We start from the raw sequence: 26,171 nt of genomic DNA, 5'->3' as shown, positions 1-26,171 counted from the left end.
CTAGATCTCACTAGTATGTTTTCTCTTTAATTCTTTGTGGATTCCGTCCTCTAAGTACCCATTCACATTGTCAGAGATCATCTCTGGTTAAGAGTGATCAAGGAGAATGTTACCTGGAAAAAGGAAGTGTGCCTTGGAGCCAGAGCTCAGGAGGTCAATATGTGTCTCATCTAGAACTGTTGCCTCAAACTGACTTAAAAATCAACCTGTTAATGATTTTACATAATTTTGAATTTAAATTATTATTCACACTTTTAGCTTTAACTTTTATATTCAGGGTTTTGTTGTTGTTTTAAAGTCCTTTCCTTTGGTGGGAAGTGAAGGCTCTTGAATCCAGTTTTTTATTGTTGTTTCTCTTTACAGGTCCACTTCCCCAGCAGGACAACATCATTCTCCAATATCTTCTAGACATCACTCATCTTCCTCACAGTCAGGATCGTCGATTCAAAGACATTCTCCTTCTCCTCGCCGAAAAAGAACTCCTTCACCATCTTATCAGAGGACAATAACTCCACCTTTACGCCGCTCTGCTTCTCCCTATCCTTCACATTCTCTGGCCTCTCCTCAGAGAAAGCAAAGCCCTCTAAGACATCGCTCTCCGGTGAGAGAGAAGGGGAGGCATGATCATGAGCGAGCTTCACAGTCTCACGATCGGCGTCATGAAAGGAGGGAAGGTAAATACTCGGCAGTGTTGTGGGTTTTTTAGAGTTCTTTTATGTAAGTGGATATTTTATTAAAAAAATCAGACGTTCAGATTTATTGTTAGAATAAGGGATAGAAGAGAATTGTGTTATACTACATTTTCTGTAACATGTGGATCAGAGCTCTTTAGGGCAATAGGAGGTGCTTAAGGACATGGATATGTAAGCTACTAGATATATGTAATTGGGCATTTATATTAAGTTGTTGCTTTCTTTCGATACATTGTTTTACTTGAGTATTCTCAAGTTCTAGAAATTTGGGGCTATATGATTCTTAAGAGTATCAGTCTAATTGCTTAGTTAATTCTTTAAAAACAACAGAAGAGGTTAAAAGAGAAGCAACAAACTAGGGAGCAGAGTTGGAACATATCAGAGAAGACTTAACAAAGAGGTGTGGGCTGGGGGAATGTTCAGAAGGTCCGTGGGAACGAAGTGATCAATTTTCCAGGTCTAACTAAACAAACAAGTAAGCAAGACAGTTTTTAGATTCCTGAGCATTACATTAACTTTTTCCTAAAATCTTCTAAGTTAGTTTTTTTAACATAAAGAATACTCAGGAAATACATGCTTACTTGCAACAGCATTTCTATTTAATGTGCACTTATAAAGTCTCTGTATCACATAGCAGTCTCCTATGAAACATGTTGAATTTATTCTCCTCCAGTCAACAGTGCAAGAAATAATTATTTTTTTCTAGAAATGATGGATGCATAGATAGGACTAGACAGAGCACGTATTTTAGAGAATTATTCCTTGTATACATGATTTTGGAACCATATCAGCACAGCAGTATGTATAAAACATTGGTAAGTGGGGAAAATGCTCTTACACCTATCAGCAACTAGGGTTGACTGGGAATATGGTATATTTTTAGTGACTACTTATTGAATGAAAACTCTTTATTATTTCAAAATACTATTTATTAAACACAGTAACCCTAATGAAGGGGAAATTTAGTATGCAGTTGATTCTTATAAGAATGCTTTTTTTTGTGGTAAGGGAGTTTTATGTTCTATGAATCCTTTTAATAATAAACCATACACTTTTTGATTCTTTGTAAGGAGGGTGTTTCTTTAATCTTCCAAAAGTCATTTTTTGAAATAAGAATAATATTAGTGAAAGAATGGGGAGGTAGGTAAAGAGCAAGTACTATAACTGGGTGTCTTTGTAAAGACAGCTGGGGGCATCATAAAAGAAGAACCTAGTGCTAAGTGATCAAATTTCTAGGCACACTTGGTATTGGAGGAGGACTTGAAGTCATAGACGTAGTCAAAAAAAATTGAGACATTGTCAGATTCTTGTCTAGTGCTTCTATCCTTAGATGGCATTTATGGACATAGGCAGAGGAGATAAGTTATTGATGAGGATCTTGTGGATACTAGATAGGGAAAGTCTACAGACCCATCCGTAGGTCCTAGGCTACTATAAAATTGCTAAAATAGCATCAGATCTTGTGGTTGTTCCAGAGTATAAGAGTAATTTATGAAGGAATCTGATAAAAAAAAGTATAGGGGTTGTTCTTTGAGGATCTCTTGTTAATTCTTTCAGTTCATTTCAGATTTACGCTGTAATCAATTTATGTTTCTCTAGACATCTCTCAAGAATAGTTTCTAATCTTTGCAAATTGCCACAATGTATGGGGCTGACTAAACCACTTAAGCTCTTGACCTCTGTTCCTTCATGTATACGGTGACAAGTTTGAATTAAATAACTATTGAGATTAATTCCAGCTTTTTTAAAACTGAAGTTGTTTTTTAAAGTTTTCCCATGAAATGTTAGAAAGTGCTTTAAGTAGAAAAAGCTTTAGAGATGGTAGTATGAGTCCCTTAAATAGCTTTAAAAAAAAAAAAAAAAGGAAAGAGAGAGAGAGAAAGAAAGGGTGAATAGCAGTGTCTCTTTGCCAGCCAGCTTACTAATTGTAGGTTACTCTCAAGTGCTTAAGTACATTGGAGGTCATGTGTGAACTAGTCTGGCCTAATACTTAGTAGAGATGAGATAAAGTCACTTGTACCTTTGAATCTAAAAGTGATTTCTAAAAGTAAGCCATCATTGATAGGATTGATAGGAGATCAGCTTACTTGTTTCAGATCTTGTGTATGGGTATGTTGATAACAGAATATCATGTTCAAAGTTTGTTCAATCAAGACAAATAATCCAGGTGTTAATAAAATTACCTTTGGAATTTTAGCTTACAGATAGGTTTAATTTTATTATTTGCCCATGTTTTCTTCTTTTAGTTTTTATAAAGAACATGAATTACCATTGTAATAAAAATTTTAAAGCTCTGTATTGAATACACTGTCTAGTTTCCTACAATTTTGTGAAAGGAATTACAGTGTATTTCCAAAATTATGTTTACAGAGACTAGAGGTAAAAGAGACAGAGAAAAGGACACAAGAGAAGAACGAGAGTATGAACAGGATCAGAGCTCTTCTCGAGACCACAGGGATGACCGAGAACCTCGAGATGGGCGGGATCGGAGAGATACCAGAGATGCGAGAGACCGAAGGGAACTAAGAGACACTAGAGATGTTCGGGACTCCAGGGAGATGAGAGATTATAGCAGAGATAACAAAGAGAGCCGCGACCCCAGGGATTCTCGGTCTACTCGTGATGCCCACGACTACAGGGACCGTGAAAGTCGAGATGCTCATCGAAAGGAGGACGTGTATCAGGAAGAATCCCGAAGTTATGGCAGAAACCATCTGAGAGAAGAAAGTTCTCGCACTGAAATAAGGAATGACTCCAGAAATGAGTCTCGAAGTGAGATTAGGAATGACCGGATGGGCAGAAGTAGAGCAAGAGCTCCAGAGATGCCTGAAAAGGGTAAGGTTTTTGACTTGTCAGTGAACTGTATCTTGTATGTTCATATAGAAATTATGAAATCTCTTAAGATTTATTTCTGACATTGATTATCACTTTGTCAAAGTAATTTTGAATTAATTGAATTTCTCATCTTCTCTATAAATTCTGAGTAGGAGTTATTAGCTAAAGTAGCAGAAGATAAATGGGGCCTGACTTAGGGACCCCTCCCTCCACCCACTCCGACCCCCCCCCACCCCCCCCTTGAATTATGTTCAGTCGTGGCTACCATCTAGGTTAGTGTGGAACACAAAAAAAATTTATATCAGGCAAAAAAAAAAAAAAAGAAGTAATTTCTAATAAATAGGTAAATATATGATAAAGTGATCATTAAAATGGGATTTAAAATGGTAGACTTTCAAAGTTGGTGTCAGAAATGACTGTCTCATGTGTTCTTCAGTACTTGTGCTTGCTTCAAAGCCACCTCAAAACATCCCATGTCAGGATCTTGAGCCATTTTTTCTTATCTTCCTCTATAAAGGATTTGGCATCACCATTATCATCAATAACCACCTACCTAAGTGAATTTGACTATCTCCACACTACCTGGACTGGGTCAACTTTGACATCTCTCTTCCTCTACCCACTTTGCTCCCCTCCCCAAAACACTGCTGCAGAATTCTGACCATTCTTACTCTTTCTATAGGCCTGTTGGTTTATTATAGTTTCACAGTAAGATGAAGGCCAGTCACCTTCTCTTTCATAGTTGTCTTGGCTTTTCTTAGCCCTTTGCTTTTTCATATATTTTTTAAATATATAAATTAATTTATTTTAATTGGAGGCTAATTACTTTACAATGTTGTATTGGTTTTGCCATACATTGACATGAATCCACCACGGGTGTACATCTGTTCCCCATCCTGAACCCCCTTCCCACCTCCCTCCCCATCTCATCCCTCTGGGTCATCCCATTGCACCAGCCCTGAGCAGCCTGTTTCATGCATTGAACCTGGACTGGTGATCTGTTTCACATATGATAATTATACATGTTTCAATGCCATTTTCCCAAATCTTCCCACCCTCACCGTCTCCCACAGAGTCCAAAAGACTGTTCCATATATCTGTGTCTCTTTTGCTGTCTCACATACAGGGTTATCATTACCATCTTTCTAAATTCCATATATATGCATTAGTATATTGTATTGGTGCTTTCCTTTCTGGCTTACTTCAGTCTGTATAATAGGCTCCAGTTTTATCCACCTCATTAGAACGGATTCAAATGTATCCTTTTAATGGCTGCGTAATACTCCATTGTGTATATGTACCACAGCTTTCTTATCCATTCGTCTGCTGATGGACATCTAGGTTGCTTCCATGTCCTGGCTATTATAAACAGTGCTGCGATGTACATTGGGGTACACGTGTCTCTCTCAATTCTGGTTTCCTTGGTGTGTATGCCCAGCAGTGGGATTGCTGGGTCATGTGGTAGTTCTATTTCCAGTGTTTTAAGGACTCTACACTGTTCTCCATAGTGGCTATACTAGTTTGCATTCCCACCAAGAGTGTAAGAGGGTTCCCTTTTCTCCACACCCTCTCCAGCATTTATTGTTTGTAGACTTTTGTATAGCAGCCATTCTGACTGGTGTGAAATGGTACCTCATTGTGGTTTTGATTTGCATTTCTCTGATAATGAGTGATGTTGAGCATCTTTTCATGTGTTTGTTAGCCATCTGTATGTCTTCTTTGGAGAAATGTCTGTTTAGTTCTTTGGCCCATTTTTTGATTGGGTCATTTATTTTTCTGGAATTGAGCTGCAGGAATTGCTTGTATATTTTTGAGATTCTTTGCCAGATGCTTCATTTGCTGTTATTTTCTCCCATTCTGAAGGCTGTCTTTTAAAAATGAATTTTTTTAAAGCTTCATGAAAAAACTGTTGGATTTTTACTTCAAATACATTAAATTTATTGATTAATAACTTTTTCTTTTAAGGTCTTGTGCATGTTTTATTCCTGGGTAACTTCTATTTTGGTTGCCATTGTAAATGGTTTTTTTTTTTAATTCTCTCTTTTTTTTTTTTAAACATGTATTTTATTTGGCTTATAAAATATAAAAATTTGTTATGCACTGATACATATGTACCAAAAAACTCACACTGAATGGTAATTATAGGGTATTAGCTAGAAGCAATAGAGTATTATAAATTCTGTTTAAACAGTAGACTTTTCATTTATGTCAGAATTATCCTAACCCAAACTCTAGTGAATAAACAAAAGAATAGTTTATAGGTGGAATTTTAGCACCACAGTATATATTTTCATTAGCGGCAACCTCAACATTTTCTTTTCTTAAAGAACTCTATTTAAAATCACATATGTATCAGCACGTGGATACCAAGCAGATGCTTCTGGGTTTCTGTTCTGGAGGTCCCACAGGGTAGATCTGCTTTTATTTTGCTTTTATTTAGAAATTTACAAAAAGTTAATAACTGATTGATGCCAAATCAGTGACAAGTTTGAAGTCCTTAACAACATTTTGCCTTAGAATTTACAAATGATAAATAAGACATTATGGTAATTTTCTGTGACCCGGGTCATTAGCCTTGTGGTTTAGCCCCAGCCAGTATACCAGTAATGAATCAAGCCTCCCACTTGACTTTTAAACTACTGTGTGTGTGTGTGTGTGTATGTGTGTGTGTGTGTTAGTCTCTCAGTTGTGTCTGATTGTGTGTGACCTCATGGACTGTAGCCCACCAGCCTCTTCTGTCCCTGGAATTCTCCATGCAAGAATACTGGATTAGGTTGCCATTCCTTCTCTAGGGGATCTTCCCAACACAGGGATTGAACGCGCATCTTCCACATTGCAGGTAGATTCTTTACTATCTGAGCCTCAAGGGAAGCCCCAAATAAGGCATTGCTGCTGCTGCTGCTAAGTCACTTCAGTTGTCTCCGACTCTGTGTGACCCCATAGACAGCAGCCCACCAGGCTCCTCCATCCCTGGGATTCTCCAGGCAAGAACACTGGAGTAGGTTGCCATTTCCTTCTCCAATGCATGAAAGTGAAGTGAAAGGGAAGTAGCTCAGTCATGTCCAACTCTTCGAGACCCCATGGACCGCAGCCTACCAGGCTCCTCTGTCCATGGGATTTTCCAGGCAAGAGTACTGGAGTGAGATGCCATCATTACTCAGGGGATTATGGAGTATACAGAAGGAGAAATAAACCAAGATTTCATTAACTCTCAAATTCCGTATGTTCTTTCTATTGGATATAGCATTGGCTTCAGAAGAGGAAGATACAGGGCAGGAGAAACTCAAACGCTTTGACACCTCTTGTCTTTCTCTTCCATAGGGATGTAGTTACTTTGGTCAAAAGTGAAAGTGAAGTTGCTCAGTCGTGTCCAACTTTTTGCAACCCCATGGACTGTAGCCTACCATCTCCTCTGTCCATGGGATTTTCCAGGCAAGAGTACTGGAGTGGGTTGCCATTTCCTTCTCCAAAAGATTCTCTTTTTAATAATGCGTTGACATGGTGCAGAAATTCAGAGCTATGAAAAGATATATAGTGAAAGCCTCCCCTCTGTTCCTGACCTGATCCTAGCCAGTTTTGTATGTATTCAGCGGATTTATTACCAAATTCAGACTTAAATTGAAGAAAGTAGGGAAAACTGCTAGACCATTCAGGTATGACCTAAATCAAATCCCTTACGATTATACAGTGGAAGTAAGAAATAGATTTAAGGGCCTAGATCTGATAGATAGAGTGCCTGATGAACTATGGAATGAGGTTCGTGACATTGTGCAGGAGACAAGGATAAAGACCATCCTCATGGGAAAGGAATGCAAAAAAGCAAAATGGCTGTCTAGGGAGGCCTTACAAACAGCTGTGAAAAGAAGAGAGGCGAAAAACAAAGGAGAAAAGGACAGATATAAGCATCTGAATGCAGAGTTCCAAAGAACAGCAAGAAGAGATAAGAAAGCCTTCTTCAGCAATCAATGCAAAGAAATAGAGGAAAACAACAGAATGGGAAAGACTAGAGATCTCTTCAAGAAAATTCAAGATACCAAGGGAACATTTCATGCAAAGATGGGCTTGATAAAAGACAGAAATGGTATGGACCTAACAGAAGCAGAAGATATTAAGAGGTGGCAAGAATACACAGAAGAACTGTACAAAAAAGATCTTCACGACCCAGATAATCACGATGGTGTGATCACTCATCTAGAGCCAGACATCCTGGAATGTGAAGTCAAGTGGGCCTTAGGAAGCATCACTACGAAAAAGCTAGTGGAGGTGATAGCATTCCAGTTAAGCCATTTCAAATCCTGAACGATGATGCTGTGAAAGTGCTGCACTCAATATGCCAGCAAATTTGGAAAACTCAGCAGTGGCCACAGGACTGGAAAAGGTCAGTTTTCATTCCAATTCCAAAGAAAGGCAATGCCAAAGAATGCTCAAACTACCGCACAATTGCACTCATCTCACACGCTAGTAAAGTAATGCTCAAAATTCTCCAAGCCAGGCTTCAGCAATATGTGAACCGTGAACTTCCTGATGTTCAAGCTGGTTTTAGAAAAGGCAGAGGAACCAGAGATCAAATGGCCAACATCCGCTGGATCATGGAAAAAGCAAGAGAGAGTTCCAGAAAAACATCTATTTCTGCTTTATTGACTATGCCACAGCCTTTGACTGTGTGGATCACAATAAACTGTGGAAAATTCTGAAAGAGATGGCAATACCAGACCACCTGACCTGCCTCTTGAGAAATCTGTATGCAGGTCAGGAAGCAACAGTTAGAACTGGACACGAAACAACAGACTGGTTCCAAATAAGAAAAGGAGTATGTCAAGGCTGTATATTGTCACCCTGCTTATTTAACTTCTATACAGAGTACATCATGAGAAACACTGGGCTGGAAGAAACACAAGCTGGAATCAAGATTGCCAGGAGAAATATCAATAACCTCAGATATGCAGATGACACCACCCATATGGCAGAAAGTGAAGAGGAACTAAAAAGCCTCTTGATGAAAGTGAAAGTGGAGAGTAAAAAAATTGGCTTAAAGCTCAACATTCAGAAAGCTAAGATCATGGCATCCGGTCCCATCACTTCATAGGAAATAGATGCGGCAACAGTGGAAATAGTGTCAGACTTTATTTTTTGGGGCTCCAAAATCACTGCAGATGGTGATTGCAGCCATGAAATTAAAAGACGCTTACTCCTTGGAAGGAAAGTTATGACCAACCTAGATAGCATATTCAAAAGCAGAGACACATTACTTTGCTGACTAAGGTCCGTCTAGTCAAGGCTATGGTTTTTCCAGTGGTCATGTATAGATGTGAGAGTTGGACTGTGAAGAAGGCTAAGTGCCGAAGAATTGATACTTTTGAAGTGTGGTGTTGGAGAAGACTCTTGAGAGTCCCTTGGAGTGTAAGGAGATCCAGCCAATCCATTCTGAAGGAGATCAGCCCTGGGTGTTCTTTGGAAGGAATGATGCTAAAGCTGAAACTCCAGTACTTTGGCCACCTCATGCAAAGAGTTGACTCATTGGAAAAGATTCTGATGCTGGGAGGGATTTGGGGGCGTGAGGGGAAGGGGACAACCAAGGATGAGATGGCTGGATGGCATCACTGACTCAATGGACATGAGTCTGAGTGAACTCTGGGAGTGATGGACAGGGAGGCCTGGCGTGCTGCGATTCGTGGGGTCGCAAAGAGTCGGATACGACTGAGCAACTGAACTGAAGAACATTCTATACAAGCAAATATGTATGTTTATTCACTTTCTCTTCTGATTTTACAAATATAATTTTTAATAATTTTTTATTAAAAAAACTATATATTCTGTACTTGCTGTTTTCCCTTTAAAATATCTTGGAGATAGTTACATATCAGTCAGCTTGGTAAACAGCCACATCCTCCTTTTGGTGCATAGTGTATATCGTAAGGTATGCTGTAAATTATTAAATCCTTTATGTTTGAGCTTCCCAGGAGGCGTTAGTGGTAAAGAACTTGCCTCCAGTTTAGGAGACTTGAGAGACATGGATTCGTTCCTGGGTTGAGAAGATCCCCTGGAGAAGGGTACAGCAAAGCACTCCAGTATTCCTGTCTGTAGACTCTGATGGACAGAGGAGCCTGGCAGGCTATGGTCCTTAGTTGGACATCACTGAAGTGACTTTTTTTTTTGGTTTTTAATAGTGCTTAAGTGAATGCATACAGGCACACCAAATGATATATTTTAAAACATTTTCTGATGCTTATTGCTGGTGTATGGAATGTTAATTAAATTTTTTATATTCATCTTACATTATGATGTTGCTGTATTTTCTTGGTAGATATAATTAGATTCTCTTAAACATTTATGTCCGGGAATAAACATATTTGGCTCTTCTTTCTGAGTAATATTTATTCGTTGTCAGTAAACTGCTGAGCAGCTGTTTCAATGCATTTTTGACTGCAAGTGGTATAATGGGCTTCCTTGCTTTGTTTCAGATTTTAGGAATTACTGCTGACATTTCACCGTTAAGCGGTGGTGTTTGTAGATTTTTGTTGTCTGTTTAGTTGCTAAGTTGTGTCCAACTCTTTGCAGTTCCCTGGACTATATAGCCCTCCAGGTTCCTCTGTTTGTGGGGTTTCCTTTTCCCAGGTAAGGATACTGAAGTGGGTTGCCATTTCCTTATCCAGGGAATCCTCCCAACCCAGGAATCGAACCCTAGTCTTCTCCCTTGGCAGGGGAGTTCTTTTCCACTTGCAGATGCTTTTTATTGTGTTAAGGGTGTGTGCGTGTGTGCCAAGTCGCTTCAGTCGTGTCCAACTCTTTGCAGTCTCAGGGGCTATAGCCAGCCAGACTCCTCTGACCATGGGATTCTCCAGGCCAGAATACTGGTGTGGGTTGCCATGCCCTCCTCCAGGGGATCTTCCCGACCCAGGGATCGAACCTGCGTCTCCTGTGGCTCCTACGTTGTCAGGAGAGTTCTTACAGCTAAGCTACCGGCAAAGGGTATCTCCTATTTTCCTAACTTAGCTGGCAGCTTCTGTCGTGCCTGTTTCTTTGTATCTTGAGAAGATCATATAGTCAGTCTCTTTTACCTTGTTAATTATGTTAGTTTTTTTTAAATTTACAACTATTCTTCTAAATAGGTTTTCCTGGTGGCTCAGATGATAAAGAAACCATCTGCAATGCAGGAGACCCGAGTTCGATCCCTGGGTCGGGAAGATCCCCTGGAGTAGAAAGTGGCATCCAGTATTCTTGCCTGGAGAATCCCATGGACACAGGAACCTGGTGGACTGCAGTCCATGGGATTGCAAAGAGTCGGACACAATTGAGCAACTAACACTTTCACTTTCAGAACTATTCTTGCATTTCTAAAATAAATTTACATTTCATTTCTTTTAAAAGTTCCAAAATAGGTTTGTTAAAATTTAATTTTGATATAAAATCTTTTTTTATAATTGAGGTTGCCATATAATTAGTGTATGAGTGTAAATATTTAACAACTTACTCTTCAGGAAGAAAGCCCTGGCTTGTACCTTATGCCAGTTTCTATAGTATAAATTACTCCTACCATAGCAGATTTTGAGCTGCTAACAATGCCACTCAGTGTAAGGATGAGAAGAGAAGCACACTGGTTGCTGTTTGGAGCCAGCATACCATTGCATAGGTTTTATTTTTTAATATTGTCTTTGTTTGGTTTGGAGATCAAAATGTGTTGGAAAGTGTTGCTTCTGTTTTTCCTCTTTTCTAAAAGAGAACAGTTTATGTATAAATGAGCATTTACCTGTTCTTTGACAGTCTGATTATATTTATCTGTTCTAAACACTTTCTGAAGTTTGGCATGGTTTTTTTCTTTGACTCATGAGTTGTGTAGAAATAGGATTTTAAATTTCCAATCATGCTTTTTAAAATAAATCCTCTCAGTTCAGTTCAGTTCAGTCGCTCAGTCATGTCCAACTCTTCATAACACTATGAATTGTAGCACGCCAGGCCTCCCTGTCCATCACCAACTCCCGGAGTTCACCCAGACTCTTGTCCATTGAGTCGGTGATGCCATCCAGCCATCTCGTCCTCTGTCATCCCCTTCTCCTCCTGCCCCCAATCCCTCCCAGCATCAGAGTCTTTTCCAATGAGTCAACTCTTTGCATGAGGTGGCCAAAGTACTGGAGTTTCAGCTTTAGCATCATTCCTTCCAAGGAACACCCAGGGCTGATCTTTAGAATGGACTGGTTGGATCTCCTTGCAGTCCAACGGACTCTCAAGAGTCTTCTCCAACACCATAGTTCAAAAGCATCAGTTCTTCGATGCTCAGCTTTCTTCACAGTCCAACTCTCACACCCATACATGACCACTGGAAAAACCATAGCCTGGACTAGATGGACCTTTGTTGGCAAAGTAATGTCTCTGCTTTTGAATATGCTATCTAGGTTGGTCATAACTTTCCTTCCAAGGAGCAAGCGTCTTTTAATTTCATGGCTGCAGTCACCTTCTGCAGTGATTTTGGAGCCCCCCAAAATAAAGTCTGACACTGTTTCCACTGTTTCCCCATCTATTTCCCATGAAGTGATGAGACCAGATGCCAGTCTTCATTTTCTGAATGTTGAGCTTTAAGCCAACGTTTTCACTCTTCTCTTTCACTTTCATCAAGAGGCTTTTTAGTTCCTCTTCACTTTCTGCCATAAGGGTGGTGTCATCTGCATATCTGAGGTTATTGATATTTCTCCCGGCAATCTTGATTCCAGCTTGTGCTTCTTCCAGCCCAGTGTTTCTCATGATGTATTCTGCATATAAGTTAAATGAGCAGGATGACAATATACAGCCTTGACATACTCCTTTTCTTATTTGGAACCAGTCTGTTGTTCCATGTCCAGTTCTAACTGTTGCTTCCTGACCTGCATATAGGTTTCTCAAGAGGCAGGTCAGGTGGTCTGGTATTCCCATCTCTTTCAGAATTTTCCGCAGTTTATTGTGACCCACACAGTCCCCTACCCTCAATTATAGTCGTTATTGGAGGAGACTGTTTGAACTCAGTTTTTTGGCATTTTTTTTTTGTTAGGACTTATTTTGTGGCTCATCAGTCAGTTTTCATGTATTCTGCATGTGCTTGTAATGGTTTCAAAGTATGTAAAGTGTGTCTCTGAGGTCAGGTTTGTTAATCATGCTTTCAAATCTACATTTAATTTTCTTTCTAGTCTGCTTTTTCTATCTTAACAGAGATGTGAGCTGAATCTTCCATTATTATTTTGAATTTGTTGATTTTTGTGTGATTTGATCAAGTTTTGCTTTGAATATTTTGAGGCTTTGCTCATAGGTACATGTAAGGCAAATTATTCCTTTTATTGTTACAGAATGATCCTCTTCATCCTGAATATTATCTTTTTGTCTAAAAAAGATTACCTGACTCACAGATTTCTTTTGGTTAGCATCTGTATGATATAGCTTATTCTATCCTTTCAATCTTTATTATCTTAGCATATAATTAGATATATGTTTGAGCCCCTCGTGGCTCAGACAGTGAAGTGTCTGCCTGCAGTGTGGGAGACCTGGGTTTGATCCCTATGTTGGGAAGATCCTCTGGAAAAGGAAATGGCAGCCCACTCCAGTATTCTTGCCTGGAGAATCTCATGGACATGAGGTCGCAAAGAGGCAGACACAACTGAGTAACTTTACTTTCACTTTCAGACATTTGTTCAGTCTTCCCATTGTGTTCTCCTTGATTCTTAACTTTCAGGTTTTCCATCTCTGTTTCTCTCTTTCATTTTCTGAGTTGTATCCTCAGACGTGACTTTTTTTTTTTAACCAATTTTCTCTTAGCATCTATCTGACATTTACCTTTTCATTCCTTGATGTTATATGTAGCTCATTTGTAGTCTTTTAAAAATTTCTTTCTCTAGTCTTTAATTATTAAAATAGTCTTTATATATATTTTGATTATTAAAACATCCCAATTAAAGTATTTAGAATTATACTATAATTCTTTCAGTGCTCAAAACCTGTTACCTGTAAGATGTGTGTGTAGCTCTATGCAATTTTTTTAAATCACTTTACTGAGGTATGATTGCCATACAGAAATCTATACACAGTTAACATATACAACTTAATAAGCTTGGAGATAAGTGTATACCCTTGAAAGCACCACCACAATCTGTGCCGTTAACATGTGAAAGTTTCCTCTTACTCTGTTGTTATGTGTGTGTGTGTGTGTGTGTGTGTGTGATGAGAATGCTGTTGATACAGGATCTGTCCTCTTACCAGATTTTTGAGTTTCCAATAGAGTATTATTGACTGTAGACACCATGCTGTACAGGAGATCTCTGTGACTTACTCATCTTGTACTACTGAAATTTTTGTACCCCTTGACTAGTCCTCCATGTTCCCCCTCTCACCAGCCCCTTGGTAAAACCATTCCATCTACTCTCTGATTCAATGAGTGTGACTATTTTAGTTTCCACATATAAGTGGTATCATGTAGCATTTGTCCTTCTCTGTCTGACTTATCTCACTTAGCAAAGTGTCTTCCATGTTGTTGCAAATGGCAGGACTGTATTCTTTTTAAAGGGTGAATAATCCTTCATAGGGCTTCCCAGGTGACTCGGGTAAAGAATCCACCTGCCAATGCAGAAAATGCAGTTTCCATCCCTGGGTCGGGAAGATCACTTGGAGAAGGAAATGGCAACCTATTCCATCTTCTTGCCTGGGAAATCCCATGGACAGAGGAGCCTGGCAGGCTCTATTCCATGGAGTTGCAAAAGAGTCAGACACCACTTTGTGACTAAAAACAATAAAAACAAATCCATTATATATATATATATATATATATATATATATCTGTTGTTGTCCAGTCGCTGAGTCATATTTGACTCTTTGTGACCCCATGAACTGCAGCGTGCCAGGTTTCATCGTCTCTTGGAGCTTGGTCAAACTCATGTCCATTGAGTCAGTGATGCCATCCAACCATCTCATCCTCTGTCGTCCCCTTCTCCTCCTGCCTTCAGTCTTTCCCAGCATCAGGGTCTTTTCCAATGAGTCGGCTCTTCATATCAGGTGGCCAAAGTATTCTATGTATATATGACATTTTTTCCGCGTTCATCTATCATTGGGCATTTAGGTTGTTTCTGTCTTGGCTGTTGTGAATAATGTTGCAGTGAACCTGGGAATACAGATAGGGGAGTACAGATATCTCTTTCAGATCCTAATTTCAGTTTCTCTGGCTCTGTACCCAGAAGTGGAACTGCTGGATCAGGTAGTAGTTCTGTAATTTTTTTTATGAACTTCTATACTATTCAATATTTTCCATAGTGACTCTGTAGTCTTGCATTACTGTCACCACAATCAGGATCCTCAACTGTATCGTCACAGGACTCCCTTTGTTATCCCCTTGTGGCCACATTCAAATCCCCTCCCTGTCCTTGACCCCTGGCCACCGCTAATATGTCTATCATCTTGTAATTATTATTTCACAAGTATTCCATAAACTGAATCCTGCTGTGTGCATCCTATTGAGATTGGCTTTTTCACTAGCAGAATTTCCTTAAGTTTCCAAGTAATTGCGTGTATCAGTAGTTTGTAACTTATAATATTCTATGATCTGGATGTACCACAGTTTGTTTAGCCTTTCACCCATTGAAAGACAATTGGGTACTTTACGGTTGGGGTTATAACAAAGCTACTGTGAACATTCATTTCCCAATTTTTTAAATGAAAATTTTCAGATATCACCTCCTGTCAACAAAGTACCTTGGTTCTATGTTAGAATATTTTCATTATAAAGTGTAGTCAATGTGATATATCCATAATTCATATTTTAAATGTTTTTATGGTATTTCTGTAATTTAGATATGCATTAATAGTTTTTATTTTTTGTTCCATTGTTTTTTGGCTTAATTGAAATGAGTCTGTTTGCTTTATGATTTCATTATGTGTCCTTTTTTTATAGGAAGGGAAAATGAGGACTTAAGCTTACTCAAGTCAGTCATCAGACACTTTGAGTATTCTAATCCAGCGTATAATATCATTTTCAACAAAGATTACCACACTTTCAAATATAAAAACTCACCAAACAACACCTACACATCTTTATATGTTTTGGGGGAGGAAGGATTGTGACTGACAACTTGTTGAATGAAGTGTATGTGTTAAATGTGTGAATATCGTTTGTTTAGGAAGTCGAGGCACAAGAGGTTCTCAGATTGATAGTCACAGTAGTAGTAGCAACTATCATGACAGCTGGGAGACGCGAAGCAGCTATCCTGAAAGAGACAGATACCCTGAGAGAGACAACAGAGAGCAAGCAAGAGATTCTTCCTTTGAGAGAAGACACGGGGAGAGAGACCGTCGCGACAACAGAGAGAGAGGTTTGTTAACTGAGATACTATTAAATAGTCACGAACAGTGATTGGGAGAATTGTAGTTTTTTCCAACCATTATCAGTTTACTTTTTAACATAAAATATCTTTTAAGACTTTTGTTTGTTGGCTCACTTTAAGCTATTTATTCATATAATCTTTTTTTACTTAGTTTAGTAGAGATTATCTAAATAACTGGCTACCAGTACTCACTTGGTAACAGAGCAGGTACTGAATTAGTAGGTACTTGCATACTGCAAGAGTTGAGGTGCCTTGCTGTATGTCTCTTACCTTAACCAAACAGCTCACAGTGTTTTAAAAAACATAGGTGCTTGGGTGCTGTTTCAGGTATTTCTGATTCAGGAGATAGCTTCTCATCTGAGTGTCCTGACCACTCACTCACTCACTAACTGTGATACACAGACTTGTAAGGACTGCCAGGGAGGAACAAGACAAAGGCAGTGATGATAGGGTTAGGGGCTGTCTGGAGAAACAGTTTATTTGTGTTCCTTCCTGAGAATATGTAATACTTAGTTTAGCTAACTTTATATTCTTGTATATTTTAAGCTAAGCTAAAAATTTTCTGTTACTCTACTAGAAGACCTCTTAAATCAGTATTGAAGCAAGATACTAGAAAGCAGTTGAGAAGGGTTATAAGTACTTTCTTAAACAAGCTTTTATTGTCAGTACGTGTTAGGCCTTTGAGCATCTGTGACCTTATGAAGGTCTTACTAACTTTGCCTAGTTACTAAAATAAGGTTTGCTATAATGCTGAAGTTAACGTCATATAAGACCTGACAGAGTAGGGCACTGAGTGTTGATGCTTCAGAGTGGGCTGTTTTATATATAAGGCAACACTCATCTTGATATGGGTAGGAATAAGAGGAGAGCGAAGACACTAAGACAGCTTGTACTTTTGAGAGCATAGGTGTGATCAGAGACATAGATGTGCGCTGCTGAGTTGAGTTTGTTATAGCAAGCTTAGTGTGTTTGGGTTGAAAGATGTGTATGATTTCCTTAGTTACAGATGAGGCTGGAGTTGATATGATCTGTGTTAATGCCTGAAATTATTTCTTCCCAAACTCTGATTCACCAGTCTTTATTTTCTTTAATCTAACACTGTGTCCTGATAATGCTTTTTTAATATCTTACTTTTTCTCTTTTTTTCTAGTTTGATGTCCCTCTCAGATTTTTCTCATCTCATGCCTGAATTCAGTGTAACATTTGGTTTCAGTCCACATATGTATTGAGTTACTAAGAACTTTGAAAGTTGCTCTTTATATACTCTCTGGCTTAATATTCTTTACAGTATTAAGTCAGAAAATGTATGTTTTTAATCCTTTTATCTTTCAATATCTGTGAGCTTAGGTATGATAAGGAAATCTGTGTTTATAATTTAGGAGATTTGGGCCAAGAGAAGGGTAATGATTCTTTTCATTGGGAGAGAATAAAGTTCTAAAGCTAAAATTCAAACTGTAGGTTTTCTGACTACATGTCCTGTTGTTTCTATTTTATTTTACTATAAGTACCTCAGTAAATATCAGTTGTACAATTGAAATAGAAATATACTTTTGATTATATATTCTACAAATGATTATTGAGTATCCCTGCACTTTGCTGGGTTTTGGGAGTACAACAGTTCTTGCACTTATAGAACTTTATAAAAGGGACGATATGCCCCCTGAAGAAAGAAATGATTGGTGGATGCTATCAAGGAAACATACAGCAGATCCAGATGGAAATAAAGGATGAGTGGGACCTACTTTCCTTAAAAAGTGTGCTTATGAAAAATTTGAGATGACATATATGCAGAGGCATAAATGCAAGGAAAGAAGCTAGCATTGTAGGTATTGAGGGTAAAAACATTATATGCAGAGAAAAGAATATGTGCCAATTCTCTGAGATGGGAAATAACTTCATATGTCCTAGAATTTGAAAGAAGATCAGTGTGACTAAAGTATGGTGAGCAAAGGGTGACTAGAGTATGATGAGCAAAGGGAGATGGATAGAGGTCAGAGGTAGGGATGTGCTCAGGACCTTGTTCTTGTGCTCAGGAATTTTCTTCACAGGCTGATTAGGGTAGACAGTCAGATATGATAAATACTACTACTGTGTGAAGTCCTGTGAAAAGACAAAGATGCACCTAGAATTCTGAGGCAATCCACAAAAGCATCCTGAAGAAGAGACATCTGAATTAGGGCCCGAGGGATGAATAGGAGTTGGCTAGAAGGAACCATGGAAGAAACACTGTCAGGGAGAGAGTCTAGCATGTGCAGACACATAGGACTGAAAAAACATACACTTTGGAGAGTAAAGAATCATGAGGATGGAGCAGAGGTGTGCTACAATTGGAAGGAAGCGAAAGAAGCTAGGAAAAAGGATGGGTGAGAGACCATAGACCATGTTGTAAATGGCCTAATAAATGTGGATTTAATTGCCTTTTTCACTGCTTATAATAAGTACTTTTAAACAGCCTTTTTTTTTTTTTAAGCAGTTGGGGAAAAAAATAGTTTTCATCAATAAAAATAAAAGCATTAGAGTCTACGAAAAGACCAAAGACAACATTAGACCACTGATAACATGGGCATCCAAGAACTGACCAAAGTCTGAGTTAATAATATGAATTGTAGGAATTGAGAGAGGAAATGGAAAAAAGAAATATTTTGAGAGTGAAATTTATGGTACCTGAATACAGTGGGACTTGGAAAACTCAGAATGGGTTTCATGAGTGACATGCCATTCATTAAAAAGTAAGGAAATATGTGAAGAGAGGTATATCTTTGAAAAACACATTTTTGGGGAAGGATACAGAAGATGAGATGTATTAAGTGATGTTCCTTTCCATTTTCTTTGACGTATGGAACTTTGTCAATGTGGTTGGGAAGATGAGAGTTTTCATTTGTCAGAAAAAGCTTGCCTGAATAAAGGAGTCTATTCCCTAACATTGCTATAATCATAAATTTCAAGTATGAATTGCTATAAATTACAGTATTCAATTTGTTTCAGGTTGTTTTGTAATCTTTGTGACATTAGTATGACCCCCAAACCAGAAATTCAGACAAAGACTTGAGTATATAGGTTTCTAGGAACTAGAGTATAGTACATGGAACCGTTTTAAATTTAAATTGATTTCAGCAAAAGTAAAAAAAAAGGGGGGCGTAGTGTAAGGGAACTGACTTCTAGTCCTGAGAGCCTCATGTATTTACCATTTTTGTGACTTTGATAAATCAACTTTTGGACCATAAATTCTAAGAAGAAAAAGAGGAAAGGGAGGGTAGACAGAGTTTAGTTTTCTTTCAGTTTTAAAATTCTGTGAACTTTCATAGCTTGATATATAACCTCTAAAGAATAAGCATGGATAATTCTTACCTCTTTTATCTGTGATAAGAAAGGAAATTCAGATTACTATACTGACCCCTTCCCTACAAATACCTAAAATTATTCTGCTTAATAAGTTGATGCTGGAGATTTCATGTACAAACCCTGTTGGCCATATTGTATTAGGACCTTTATGACTAACTAGTAAACATTACTTTGTAGTGTGAAAATAGAGACATTGTAGTAGCCTAGATCCAGGCACAGTGACCTGCTTTTCAAAAATGGCTATCTCTGTGGAAAGGTTCATGCCATTTTCTTAGACATTTTTTGATCCCAGACTAATTTCTTGCTCAACTGGGCATATTGGGCAGCATGCATTCAGTCTGTGTTTATATGATTCATGTATTAAAAATATATATATAAATTTGATGAGGTTATCATTAACATTTTAAGAAAACACCTCTTCATCTGAGTAATTATATGATTAAGGTTTTCAGTTTATTAGTAGTTATTTATAAATATAGATCACTAATAAACTTTTTATATTTATTTCAAGATTGCTAAGCATCAGTACCCTTAATATTCTAGTTTATGATAAATTGATATCGCAGCAACAAATACTGACAGATGTTTTGTTCTATATTTTCCTCACATAGTAGCTACACTTTGTGTATATATTTCCGGCCTGAAATTAGAGGTGTGACGAGGGAAATTTTTTTCCTTCAGCTCCTATGTTCTACACCTCCTGCTGCCCCTATCCTTTGCCACCAGTGTTCTCAGGGCCTGCTGGGGGGACAGAGAAGATCAGAGGTGAAGGGTAGAGATGGCAGAAAGTGGGTTGGAGCAGTGGGCTGGAGGCACGGTAGGGAGCACGCAGAGAAAGATGAAAGGCGGACCAGCGGGAGGTGGGAGCGGGGTTGATGGGAACAGAAAACGCAGTAGTTAGAGGGCAAATAAAAGTTACCTTTAAGAAAAGAATGTTTTTAAACATCTAGTGGTGATTATTTGGATGATTAAACGTAAATATAGTACCTGATTTATATTTGTTGCCAGTGTGACCCTGTACACAGATAAAATTTAAGATTTGCCATACTGTCTTAACAATATAATAGCTTTAATTTGTCAAAGTAATCACTGATGAAACTTGATTTTCATTGTAGATCAAAGACCAAGCTCACCAATTCGGCATCAGGGAAGGAATGACGAGCTTGAGCGTGATGAAAGAAGAGAGGAACGAAGAGTAGACAGAACGGATGATAGAAGAGACGAAAGGGCTAGGGAGAGAGAACGGGAACGGGAGCGCGAGCGGGAGAGGGAGCGCGAGCGGGAGAGGGACCGGGAGAGAGAGAAAGAGAGAGAACTGGAAAGAGAGCGGGCGCGGGAGCGCGAGCGCGAGCGCGAGCGAGAAAGAGAGAAGGAGAGAGACCGGGAGCGAGAGCGAGACCGGGAGCACGACAGAGAGAGGGAGAGAGAGAGGGAGCGCGAGCGGGAGAAAGAGCGCGAGCGCGAAGAGAGGGAGCGCGAGCGCGAGCGGGAGAGGGAGCGCGAGCGGGAGCGGGAGCGCGAGCGGGAGAGAGCGAGGGAGAGGGAGCGCGAGCGCGAGCGCCAGAGGGAGTGGGAGGACAAGGAGAAGGCTCGCGAGGACCGCAGGGAAAAGCGGGAAGACGTCCGAGAAGACCGGAACCCCAGAGACAGCCACGAGGAGAGAAAGTCCAAGTAAGTGACCGCGAGCCAGGCCTTTATAATTCAGAAAGTCCCGTACATTAAGTTTCTCAAAGGCCCCCAATACCCTGTTCATTCTTTTTCCTCTCTGCGTTTTCGTGTATCTCAGTTTTATTATCTATACTTGGCAAGCAACATCTTTTGAATTGTCGGGGAAAAAGTAACAGTTTTCTCATTCTTTTATTTCTGTATCCAGCGGCTACAGTTAATAATTTCTGTTTACTGGTTGACTGCAGCCATTTTTGATGGCACATTGGTTTGACTGCTGGAGAATTGATTTTAACAGGAATCCAACCTAACAGTGGTAAAACCAGTGGATTTGTATCTCATCCCTTCATATCCACTGTATAACAAGTTAATAGAGTTGGCTTATCACCAGGACATAATGCTTGTCCTGTTGCTGATAGTCCTTTATGAGTTTTGTGTACTTAGAAGTTTAGAATCACCGCCTGAAGGCTGCAGAAGCATTCATAATGTCTTAGAACTGAGAAACTTCTGGAACTTCTTCGGTGGAAGAAGATGAGAGAGAGAGAGGTCCTCTCTGGACTGTGGAGTTATAGTTGTTGTTGTTGTTTTGTTTAGTACGGGCTTCCCAGATGGATCAGTGGTAAAGAACCTGCCTGCCAAGCAAGATATGTGAGTTAGATCCCTGGGTTGGGAAGATCCCCTGGAGAAGGAAATGGCAACACACTCCAGTATTGCCTGAGAAATCTCATGGACAGAGGAGCCTGGCGGGCTACAGTCCATGGCATTACAAAGGTTACTGCAGTAAAAAGATGTGTTGTTGTTATATACCGAGGGCATTTTCTCTTCTTTTCTCTCTTACTCTCACTTTTTTTTTTTAATACCAAAAACTTTATTTGCTCAGGTATGTGGGAAGTCCAGGGTTTTTATTTGTTCTGATGTGATTATACTCAGATTCTCAAAGCATCAAGAATGGTATTTCTGCACTATTTTCTTATGTATTAGTTTTAGACTTAGAAAGCTTTTCCCCAAATGATGGCTAGGATGACCCCAGGGTTATACCTGTCAGCTCAGTTATAGCCTTCAATTGAGGAGTAAACAAGAGAGCTAAGCCAATCACTATAGCCACTAGAATCCCAGACTCTGATTGGTCAGTTTTGAGGTTTTACAGACCTAAAACTGAACATCCGAATTAAAGGCCTTTTTTTTTTTTTTTCTTTTAATGCCAACTATAATAGAGGATACAGTTAAATTTGTTAAGACAAACTGAAAATCATTTATATAGCTTCAGTTTCTTTGCCCCTACTAGCTCATTTGCCTCGTGGTGAATACATTCTCTGCTTTAGGTATTTTCATCATTGCTGTTATGGATTTTGGTTATAGACAAACATCATACCACAGAAATGGAGGCTTCTTCCATTAGGTCTTGCCTTCCCTTCAGTCTGTAGCCGTGGTTTTCTATAGTTCACTCTATGGCTTCCCTCACTCCACATTAAAAGAAAAATCTCATATTAAACATAAAATTCAGATATTACCTTTAACACATGAAGGCACAAAATATGTATTATTTCTCTTTCCTCTGGCCTCTTTAACTCTCTATCTTCTAAAATTAAAATTCTGAAATATTTGTTATTTTTTAGTCCTATGCTTTGATTGTATTTTTCATGCTTCTAATCTCAAAGTACAGTATTTCTAGGAGCTTGTCATGGTTAAATATTCCAACCATTGACAAGGGGCCCAGAAATTTAGTAGTCAGCTACTCAATAAAGTAACTTGGTATATGAGATAAATATCTTGATGTTTTATCTATTGTCATCTCAGTATATTGTCATGGTGGAAGTTTAAAACCACCACCATTTATTTGGTCATGATTCTGTGGGTTGGCAGTTTGACTCAGCTCAGCAGAGTGGCTCTTCTGCTGGTCTCATGTAGGATCACTCTGTTTCTCCAGTCAATCTAGCAGGTCAACTAGGTCTGAATGACCCCAAATGGCCTTCCTTACATGTCTGGCGATTGGTGCTGGTTGTTGCTTAGGGCATCTTGACCTCTTTTCCTCTAATAATCTAAACTCTGTTTTTGCATATGATAGTAGACACATACCAAGAAGGCAAAAGCAGAAGCTGAAAGGCCTGTTGAGTCCTAAATCTCCAGACTTACACAGTGTCATTTTCACCACATCCTCTTGTCATACATAGTAAGTCACTGGGTTAGCCCAGATTCAGAGGATGGGGAAATAGACTACCTGATGATGGCAGGAGCTTTAGATAAGGAATTGTTACAAGCTTGGGCCTGTCAGGTGTCATACTACATCTGGGGCCTCATTTTCTGCCTGGTTGCTCATCTGTATAAATGAGCCATCAAGGAGGTACGTGTACCCATGTGCTACAGTGTTACTCAACTTCTGGCCATAGTATTTATAAACAGTATTTGTTTAAAAAAAAAAAGTGGTCAAAATTCAGTGAAAATATAGGAAAACACTAGAATAACTCAAGTATCCAGAGATACAGAACACTAGTCATCTAAAGTTTAACTAAAGAGTAAAAAATAGTGAACATATGAATTATTTTATTAATTTGTCATTAAGTAGATGACTTAGTTCTAAGAGGTGAGTTAGAACCAGTTTTTACCAGTGTGCCCACAACATGACAGGCACTGGGCTTATGACATAACAAATTTATTCCTCACTGCAGTTTTATGAGATGAACCCCCATTTTTCATCTATATTCAGATGAAAAAGCTAAGAATGACTTCAAGGAATTTATCTAAAATTGCATAATAAGTAACATGACTGAAAGTTGAACTCAAGTCTTATTTGACCCCAACGCTAATACTAGGTTTTCTCATTTGGCTTTCCAACAAAAGGTATTTCTATATCATAAAACAGTAAAACTGATGAATAAGTTTTAGTAGAGTTGAATCCTCTGCTGTGTTACCACTTTACGGTAATTAAACCTGGTGAATTTCAGTGATTCTACATGTATGGTGAAAAAAGCAGAGATGGTGCCATGTATTTTAAGTCAACAATCGTTAAGTCTCAACAAATGAAGAATTTTGTTAAAGATGCTAAATAAATGCCCTTTGTATGATACAGATAGCTCTGATAGTATTGTTATCCTACAATTATATATTCTAGTTATAGTAAGAAATAATAGTTTAAAAAAAAAAAGTAAAGGAATCTTTTTCATCCCCTGAAATCTTACAAATTATGTTTGTCTGATTTAGGAAGCGCTACAGAAATGAAGGGAGTCCTAGCCCTCGTCAGTCACCTAAGCGCCGGCGAGAGCATTCTCCTGACAGTGATGCCTACAACAGTGGGGATGATAAAAGTAAGCAGAATCTGTGTTCCCTGTTTCTAGAGTCAGACTCATTTGTAACCAATTCATTTGAGACAATTCTTTTACATCAGTAGGGAATGATGAATTAAGATTCAAAATTTTTACTTGCTCTGCTGCTTCTGAATATATCACATTGCGACTTAAAAACAAGTATGTGTTTGAAATATGTAGTCGTTTTACCACAGTGGCACTTGTCATTTCCTACTAGTTGTAGTAAAGCCGTACTTCGGTTTTTACTGAAATTATTGTTATTTTTAAACTTTTAAAATGAAAAGGGAGACGCTGGTTTGTTACTTATAGGTAACACGCAGTATTGTTAACATGATGAAAGTCTGATGACTTTTATCTTTTGGTCTAGATGAAAAACACAGACTCTTGAGCCAGGTTGTTCGACCTCAAGAATCACGTTCTCTTAGTCCATCACACCTTACAGAAGACAGGCAGGGTAGATGGAGAGAAGACGATCGTAAACCAGAAAGAAAAGAAAGTTCAAGGCGCTATGAAGAGCAAGATTTCAAAGAGAAAGTTTCTTCTGTAGATAAGCAGAGAGAACAGACAGAAATAACAGAGAGCTCTAGAACTCGTTCACAAGACCTGACAGGACACCACCCATCCGAAGATCGAGACACCTCTGATGGAGCTTATGAGGAGAGCAAAAGAAAAGCAAAGATTCAGAAGAAGCCTATCAAGAGAAAGAGAGATGATGATGTTGGAATGGGGAGGGGTAACACAGAGATAGCGTCTGAAGATGGTCAAGTATTTTCACCAAAAAAAGGACAGAAGAAGAAAAGTGTTGAAAAGAAGCGTAAGAGGTCCAGAGGTGATTCTGACATCTCTGATGAAGAAACGGTGCAGCAGAGTAAGAAGAAAAGAGGCCCGAGGACTCCGCCTATCACAGCCAAAGAGGAGCCAGCTGACATGCCCAGTGATAAGGATGGCGCTCTGGAGGACCCTCAGAAGAAAGAGGATACAGCGTTCAGTGACTGGTCTGATGAGGACGTGCCTGACCGCACGGATCTGACGGAGCCAGAGCATGCTGCCACTGCCGCCACCCCTGGAAGGACCCCTTCGCCGTCTTCTCTCCCTCCTCCCCCGCCTCCTCTGTCTGCTACCGCGGCCACCCCTGCCACGGCCTTCAGCACATCGACCACCACCATTTCCACCTCCGTCCTCCTCACCACCAACACATCTTTTACCAGTGAAGACTCCCATAGGAAGTGCCACCGAACACGAGCGGAAAAGGTAGAGGCGCCTCATGTTACTATAGAAGACGCACCGCATCGCAAGCCAGTGGATCAGAAGCGGAGCAGCAGCCTGGGCAGCAACCGGAGCAATCGCAGTCACACATCTGGCCGTCTCCGCTCCCCATCCAACGACTCTGCTCATCGAAGTGGGGATGACCAGAACGGCCGAAAGAGAGTGCTGCATAGTGGCTCAAGAGACAGAGAAAAAACTAAAAGTCTGGAAATCACAGGAGAGAGAAAATCCAGGATTGATCAGCTAAAGCGCGGAGAACCTAGTCGAAGTACTTCCTCAGGTAATAAAAACAAATTGTAACCTAACCAGTGTTTCTTATGTGAGTGTATTTTGTACATTTTTATGTTTTGTTCGAATTATAATTTTAAAGTAAATGCTAAGTTGTTTATACACTGCCTTAATTTTTTTCGAGGAGCTTAAAAAGCTTAGCCATCCCACCATGATGTTACCTATTATCACATTAATACCAGTAGAGTAGAGGTACATTCAGTGACGTCACTCAGTTTAACACCAGCATATTAGTATATCTTGGTGGAAAGCACTTACATGTTCAGATTCTCTGTTGATGCCTAAAAATTTTAACCTGGTTCTGCTTCTTGCAACCAGTGCTTTTTTTCTGTTGACTGCGTAAATGAGGTAGGGGGAGAGGAGAAGGTACATAATGAAATGGTCAGTTCTGTTAATGCTTACTTATTTTTACATATTTCTTTAAAGGTCTTTTGTGGTTATAGTGGAAATAA

At 39.2% G+C, this 26,171-nt stretch overlaps 1 protein-coding gene across 5 annotated transcripts in view; it reads left to right on the top strand.

Annotated features, from left to right (window-relative positions):
* The window catches only part of ZC3H13 (zinc finger CCCH-type containing 13), a 107,819-nt gene that overhangs the window by 67,913 nt on the left and 13,735 nt on the right, over positions 1-26,171 (top strand). For all 5 annotated transcript variants that reach the window (XM_040267233.1, XM_040267232.1, XM_040267229.1 and 2 more), the window contains exons 9-14: positions 364-674; positions 3,063-3,527; positions 15,653-15,844; positions 20,314-20,869; positions 24,062-24,165; positions 24,533-25,711. In XM_040267233.1, coding sequence (XP_040123167.1) covers positions 364-674; positions 3,063-3,527; positions 15,653-15,844; positions 20,314-20,869; positions 24,062-24,165; positions 24,533-25,711 — 2,807 coding nt within the window. The remainder of the gene's footprint in view (positions 1-363; positions 675-3,062; positions 3,528-15,652; positions 15,845-20,313; positions 20,870-24,061; positions 24,166-24,532; positions 25,712-26,171) is intronic.

The sequence above is a fragment of the Oryx dammah genome, unplaced genomic scaffold, assembly GCF_014754425.2.
Source record: "Oryx dammah isolate SB20612 unplaced genomic scaffold, SCBI_Odam_1.1 HiC_scaffold_24, whole genome shotgun sequence".
NCBI classification, from domain to species: domain Eukaryota; kingdom Metazoa; phylum Chordata; class Mammalia; order Artiodactyla; family Bovidae; genus Oryx; species Oryx dammah.
Note: the sequence above shows the minus strand (reverse complement) of the source record. Positions and strands in the feature narration are given on the sequence as shown.